Source organism: Trachurus trachurus (assembly GCF_905171665.1).
Source record: "Trachurus trachurus genome assembly, chromosome: 1".
NCBI classification, from domain to species: domain Eukaryota; kingdom Metazoa; phylum Chordata; class Actinopteri; order Carangiformes; family Carangidae; genus Trachurus; species Trachurus trachurus.
Window position 1 is genome coordinate 19,814,572 of NC_139891.1, and position 7,376 is coordinate 19,821,947.

The window sequence follows — 7,376 nt, forward strand, 5'->3', positions numbered from 1 at the left end:
GCTGCCACTGCTTGGATGTTTGGTGTATCACAGTCTTGTAAAGTTTCCCCTCTTCATGTAGCCTATGGGTTTGGTCTCTGTCTGGTCGTTATTTATTTTGTTGTTTTGCCTCATCATCAGTTCTGTTCCCAGACATAAAAATGACTTTGTGTTCATTACGCTTTTCATTGTCTCGTGTCCACATTTTCTTGTATTCTTGGCCACCGTGTGTCGTTAACTGTCCTCAGGCACCAGATTAAAAGAATAGTTCACCCAAAATTCAAATTGCACTCATTATCTACTCACCCTCATGTCGACCAAGGGCTGGGAGAAGTTTCAGAGTCCTCCGTGGCTTCTCTGAGTTACAGGGGGTCTCGGCGTTGCAGTGCATGTCCATGTAACGGTTGCAAATGGATACCAATTTTCTTTGTAACAAAAAGACACACCAAAAAACATCCAAATACCTCCATGCTGCTCGTATGTAATGTCCGTCTTGTATTGAAGCCCCGAAATGCGAAATATAGACTTATTTAATTTTTTTCGGAACAATTTTGGGGCTTCAATACAAGACGGACATTACATACAAGCACTATGGAGGTATTTGGATGTTTTTTGGTGTGTCTTTTTGTTACGAAGAAAAGTGGTATCCATTTGCAACCATATGGACATGCAGTGCTGCACGGAGCCCCGCTGTAGCCTAACTCAGAGAAGCCACGGAGGACTCTGAACCTTCTCCCAGCTCTTAGGGTGAGGGTGAGTAGATAATGAGTGAAATTTCAATTTTGAGTGAACTATCCCTTTAACATTTGTGAAAGTTAATCTTTTAATTAATTCAATCAAAATGTAGTGAATCAGAGTTATCAATAGCCTAGTGCATAATCTCAAAGTAAATATGCAAATGTCAGACACATATGGAGGTTAAGTAGCCTAGTCTAGGCTACACATCATCACAAAACTACTAGCAAATTAATTCACTGCAAATGTGTTAAAGTTGTGATTTGTAATTTAGTAACTTCAACCTAATGTGGTGCTGCTGTTCGTCTTTTTCTGTACTTATATAGTACAGTAGATATATAGTTTAGGCTACCGTAACATTTTCCCCCTCACACCTGACATTTATGGAGTTAAACAGGGAGGTTGGGGAATTGTTTAAGTAGGCTATCTATCTTAGATGGTACTGATTAAAATAGTAGCAGTTAATCTATTTATCTATTTCTTTTCTTCTCGTTTTGGTTGACTTGATGTCAGGGGGTAGTTGACTCTGGGTCAGACTCCAGCACAGCAGGTGGCGGTGAAGCACCTGGAGAGCTGGTGCCAGCCGCCATGCAACCAGCAGAGAAGAAGCACCAGGTGCTGCTCACTCAGCCCATCAGGGGGCAGTCGTCTCTCTTCATTCATTGGACTAAGTTTTTCCACATCCTGTTGGAAAAACTTAGTGGTGTGGCCTCGGAGATTGTTAAATTAACCTGCAGATGTAACTGTCCGCTGTAAGTCCGTCGTCCACCCAGGTGTGTTTCTGTCCGTGTGTCCGTCCGGGAGGAGCCGCTGCTGTGATAGACGATGTGTCTGCTCGGCGGGCTGTTTGTGCTCGCCGCGCTTCTTCATCACGTTGTTTCGGCGGAAAAAGTGTTGGAGAGTCGCTCCGGGATGATCCAGGAGCTCCGGGCAGCCCTGGCTGACCTGGCCGGGGAGGGAAGGACCTACCTGGGCAGACTGGCCGGGGAGCAGACGGTGCTGTCGGTACAAAAGGTCAGAAATACAAAGGCACAACTTTGTTTAACGACATTAACAGAGTGAAACTGTGTGAAATACAAAGTAGCCTGATGCTTTTACATGTCCTCACAAATGTCTGACCAGGGAAGAGAAAGACTAGTTTCTCACCAACAAAGAGGCTTCAAGAGCCAGAGCAGCACATCTGACTTTATTTAGCTAAACAAGTGTGGGAATTATCATTAACATATATTATTATAATTATCTCAAGCATATTCACCTGAAAGTTACAAGGTGAGCAGAATGAGGAGTCAACTTCCTGGTTCCAGTCTCTGATAACTTATCAATAGCTGTGATCATGGCCAGAAGAGAAACTTTTACTTTCACCTGAACTTAGTCTTAAACACAGCGCTTAGTCTCCCTCTCATGTTGAATTCAACAATAAATGCTTGTGCACAAATGTACAATTTGATCTTTAGATATTTTACTCACTTACACTTTAACATCAAGGTTTGATTAAGGTGTCATACTATGCTCTAATAATGAGCTGCTGAATTGATCGGTAACTAGAAGCAGCTGTTTCCGGATTAGGCCTACCTATTTAAATAATTGAGACATCTCTAACTGGCTCTCAGCAAAACAGTTATTTCTGCCTGTGAGGCCTGGAGCCTTAACAGACTGACAGAGGCAGGTGTAGAAAAACTTGACTGAGCTCACTGTCTTAACTTTAAAATGTAATGTAAACTTTCTCTCTCTCCTCCAGGCTTTTTCTCAGGTTCTGGGTGTTGTTGCTAAGAGTTTGGCCGGTGGTCTTAACGTGCTCCTGCAGTACGTGTCAAGCATCCTGAAGGCTGCTGGAGTCCAAGGTAAGCAGCAGAGAGGGACGGGCTCATCACGCTGTCATGAAGAGTCCAACATCCAACTTAAATCTTTTTACCGTCATAATACCGTCAGTAATAAGTTATTCTGACACAGTACTGTTCTCAGCACTTGAATAATTAAGATGTGAACATGGTGCAAATGTCCCAGGAAAAAAACAAAATAAGAGCCCAAGTCATAGTAGCCTAATCTCAAAATCTCACTGAGAAGACAATTAATTAAAAACCTGTCTCTCATATTTAACTTCCTGCAGCTTTTTACTCAAACTAATGAACAGACGCTAATGTCACACTGGGAAGAAACTGTGAACATATTCAAGAACAAATTCAGATGGTTGTCCGAACTTCTATGGAAACAATTTAGCTGTTTTTTCTTTTACGAAATGTAGGTAATCATATAGTGTATGCATATAAAGTAAATTCATACATTTGAATATATTAATAATATATTCATTGTATCACACCTTTTTTAAGAATTGAAAGCCACCACCTGGAAATATGTATATGCCATACATTACTGTATCTAAACTCTGAAGTCAATCTAATGTCTAAGAAACTTTTTGTGAGTGAGAATAAAGGATGCTGTTTAGCTAAACACACCGACAGTATGAATCCTGTGGTCACTGGTCACAGTAGTTAATTACTGAAGTGAAAGGACGTCAGCAGTAAAGAGACGCAGTGAGCTGAGGTGCTACGTCACTACAGCGTAACTACAGTGTTACTCTCCTTTACAGTGTAACTACAGTGTTGCTCTTCTTTACAGTGTAACTACAGTGTTACTCTTCTTTACAGTGTAACTACAGTGTTACTCTCCTTTACAGTGTAACTACAGTGTTGCTCTCCTTTACAGTGTAACTACAGTGTTACTCTCCTTTACAGTGTAACTACAGTGTTGCTCTCCTTTACAGTGTAACTACAGTGTTACTCTCCTTTACAGTGTAACTACAGTGTTACTCGTCACTACAGCGTAACTAAAGTGTTGCTCTTCTTTACAGTGTAACTACAGTGTTACTCGTCACTACAGTGTAACTACAGTGTTACTCTCCTTTACAGTGTAACTACAGTGTTGCTCTTCTTTACAGTGTAACTACAGTGTTACTCTCCTTTACAGTGTAACTACAGTGTTGCTCTTCTTTACAGTGTAACTACAGTGTTACTCGTCACTACAGCGTAACTAAAGTGTTGCTCTTCTTTACAGTGTAACTACCGTGTTACTCTTCTTTACAGTGTAACTAAAGTGTTGCTCTTCTTTACAGTGTAACTACAGTGTTACTCGTCACTACAGTGTAACTACAGTGTTACTCTCCTTTACAGTGTAACTACAGTGTTACTCTCCTTTACAGTGTAACTACAGTGTTGCTCTTCTTTACAGTGTAACTACAGTGTTGCTCTCCTTTACAGTGTAACTACAGTGTTACTCTCCTTTACAGTGTAACTACAGTGTTGCTCTCCTTTACAGTGTAACTACAGTGTTGCTCTTCTTTACAGTGTAACTACAGTGTTACTCTCCTTTACAGTGTAACTACAGTGTTACTCTCCTTTACAGTGTAACAACAGTGTTACTCTCCTTTACAGTGTAACTACAGTGTTGCTCTTCTTTACAGTGTAACTACAGTGTTACTCGTCACTACAGTGTAACTACAGTGTTACTCTCCTTTACAGTGTAACTACAGTGTTACTCTCCTTTACAGTGTAACTACAGTGTTGCTCTTCTTTACAGTGTAACTACAGTGTTACTCTTCTTTACAGTGTAACTACAGTGTTACTCTCCTTTACAGTGTAACTACAGTGTTGCTCTTCTTTACAGTGTAGCTCTTCTTTACAGTGTAACTACAGTGTTACTCTCCTTTACAGTGTAGCTCTTCTTTACAGTGTAACTACAGTGTTACTCTCCTTTACAGTGTAGCTCTTCTTTACAGTGTAACTACAGTGTTACTCTCCTTTACAGTGTTGCTCTTCTTTACAGTGTAACTACAGTGTTACTCTCCTTTACAGTGTAACTACAGTGTTGCTCTTCTTTACAGTGTAGCTCTTCTTTACAGTGTAACTACAGTGTTACTCTCCTTTACAGTGTAGCTCTTCTTTACAGTGTAACTACAGTGTTACTCTCCTTTACAGTGTAGCTCTTCTTTACAGTGTAACTACAGTGTTACTCTCCTTTACAGTGTTGCTCTTCTTTACAGTGTAACTACAGTGTTACTTGTCACTACAGCGTAAGTGTAGCTCTCCTTTACAGTGTAACTACAGTGTTACTCGTCACTACAGCGTAAGTGTTGCTCTTCTTTACAGTGTAACTACAGTGTTACTCTCCTTTACAGTCGTCCCCCACAGCAAAGTGACTCCAGAGGGCGTGATCTTCGTGGCTCAGTGGGTCCTCGTGGCTCTTATCGGCTACTGGCTCATCTCCCTCACTTTCCAGCTGGTGGCCTCCACCGTGAGGCGGGCGCTCTGGCTGCTAAAAGTGGGCGTGGCCTTGGCCTGTTTTGTGCTCATCCTGAGGGACCACAGCGTGGGCACGGAAACGATGGCCATCCGACTGGCCGTCCTGGTGTGCGTCTGCATCCTGCTGCGCGTCGGGAGTCAGGGGAGCTCGAACGCAGCTGAAAGTAAAATGGCTCACCTCGAGGCGCAGGTAAAGGTCCTGCAGCAGCGGCTCAGAGAGATGGAGGGGTGGGGCATGGAGGAGTGAAGTCCACTGACACTTTATTACTCATGGCAATATACAGTAGACTTTCTTCCTTTCTCATGGAAGCACCGGTGTGCAGGTCTTCCTGTTGAATACTTAACAAGGACGTGACGTGAGTCTTTTTTTAAATCATATTTCTATGTCCGTACGCCAGCAGCCAAGGTTTATGGCTCAGGTCCTCCATCGCCCTCAGGAACAACTGGGCAGCGCTTCTTCAGATGTCACAGACTTTCACTACGACTCCTGGATGAACTGATAAGAATTTAGTGGTCAAAGGTCAATGTCGCAATGGCCTCACAAAACACATTTTTTGGCCATAACTTAAGAGTTTTCTCACTAATTATCACACAATTTAACTCTAGTGTTTGACCAGATAAAATAAAAAGGTCAGCTGTCACATCATCTCTGTTCAAGGCTCAGCAGTGGAGCTAAGGAAGGAAGGAGAGACTGTGACCATGTTCCCTGGGACCTGAGAAAATCACGCTAGTTAAGTAATGTAACACATTCCAGTTTGTGAGAAAAACGTTAACGTTTCACAATTATGTGTCGTATTTGACATATGATATCTGTGCCTTTACATGTAGAGTCTGTAATCATAACAGTGTAAACTTTGGTGGCCCCAAGAGCTCAACCCACTGGAACTTAAGAAAACACACGCAAAGACAAAAGTGCAGTGCAAATTCAGTCCTACAACACAATGTGAGTGTTTAGAGTCTCTCACCCTCTCGCTCTTTCTCACTCTCTGTCTGTCAGAAAATAAGGGAAAAATATGTAAAAAGGGAAAAGTGATAAATCTATTATTGGACAGTGAAGAAGTCCCAGCCGGGTTCATCACTTCGTAGTGTCCTCTGGAAACACTTGCACTGTGTTGTGATTTTGCACAGTATGTGTTATCAAACTGATGACGGTGTTTTCTGAATTTACAGCGTATATACAGTACGTAGCTTAGACGTGTTTTCTTAAGTTGCGCCGCAGTGAGCTGTTGGGGGGCCACAGTAAAGTATCTGTGCCTTTCATATAGTTTCTTTTCACATGGTTCAAATGTGCGGTTCAAAGTCAAACACAGGCACTTTAAATGTGTTCTTCTCAGATGAATGCGTGCTGGGACAAATGCTGTTTCCGTATCCTAATAAAATCAATAATATTTCACAGATGTTATGATGGGGTCCAGTTATAAAAGACTGGATTTGGAGTATGAGCCAATTTGCAGCTAATAGACTGACCTTAGTTTGTCCCCTTATGCTTGCAGTTCTCCCTCCACCACTCTTGAGTGTATGTCCATCTCAGCATGTAGGTATTTTGTGAGCTTCTGTAGACATCAGTGTAGAGCTCGAGTGGCAAATCACCCGCGATGAAAGATTAAATGATACAATCTGCAATACCTCCACTGACCACTAGAGTGTGACACTAACAGTGAGTCAATCCCTGTAGATTCACATGCTGATGTCCAACCTGGCAGCAGAAATAAACAGGTTTACAACCAGTAATACTGGTCTCTGCAGCTACTTTCCTCTTCTAATGACAACTTATTATGTAACTTACCTGTTTACATTTTATTAGAAGGTTATGTACTTCATAATTAAAGCTGTAGTCTCTTGACTGACAAATGTACGGGCGTCTCTGCACCACATGTACCCTCTTTTGCAGATATTAAAATATTACTTACATATTGTGACAATTTCACAGCTTTGTTATGTGTCTAATTTTGTAATATTTATATCTAGTAGACTTACTTCCTTTCTCATGGAAGCACCGATGTGCAGGTCTTCCTGTATAAATACTTCACAAGGACGTGACGTGAGTCTTTAAAAAAAAAATCATATTTCTATGTCCGTACGCCAGCAGCCAGGGTTTATGGCTTTATCGCCCTCAGGAACACCTGGGCAGCGCTTCTTCAGATGTCACAGACTTTCACTACAACTCCAGGATGAACTGATTATAATTAAGTGGTCAAAGGTCAATGTCACAATGGCCTCACAAAACATATTTTTGGGCCGTAACTAAGAGTTTTCTCACTAATTATTACACAATTTAACTCTAGTGTTTAACCAGATAAAATAAAAAGGTCAGCTGTCACATCATAATGTAAACTCTGTTCAAGACTCAGCAGTGGAGCTAAGGAA

The 7,376-nt window shown here is 41.6% G+C and overlaps 1 protein-coding gene across 1 annotated transcript; it reads left to right on the plus strand.

Annotated features, from left to right (window-relative positions):
- The first annotated feature begins 1,417 nt into the window (after positions 1-1,417).
- On the plus strand, positions 1,418-6,869 carry tmem109 (transmembrane protein 109). Its single transcript, XM_083976525.1, has 3 exons — positions 1,418-1,728; positions 2,453-2,555; positions 4,886-6,869. The coding sequence occupies exons 1-3, from the start codon at positions 1,540-1,542 to the stop codon at positions 5,254-5,256; spliced, it is 663 nt and encodes a 220-aa protein (XP_083832651.1). The 5' UTR covers positions 1,418-1,539; the 3' UTR covers positions 5,257-6,869.
- The last annotated feature ends 507 nt before the right edge of the window (positions 6,870-7,376 follow it).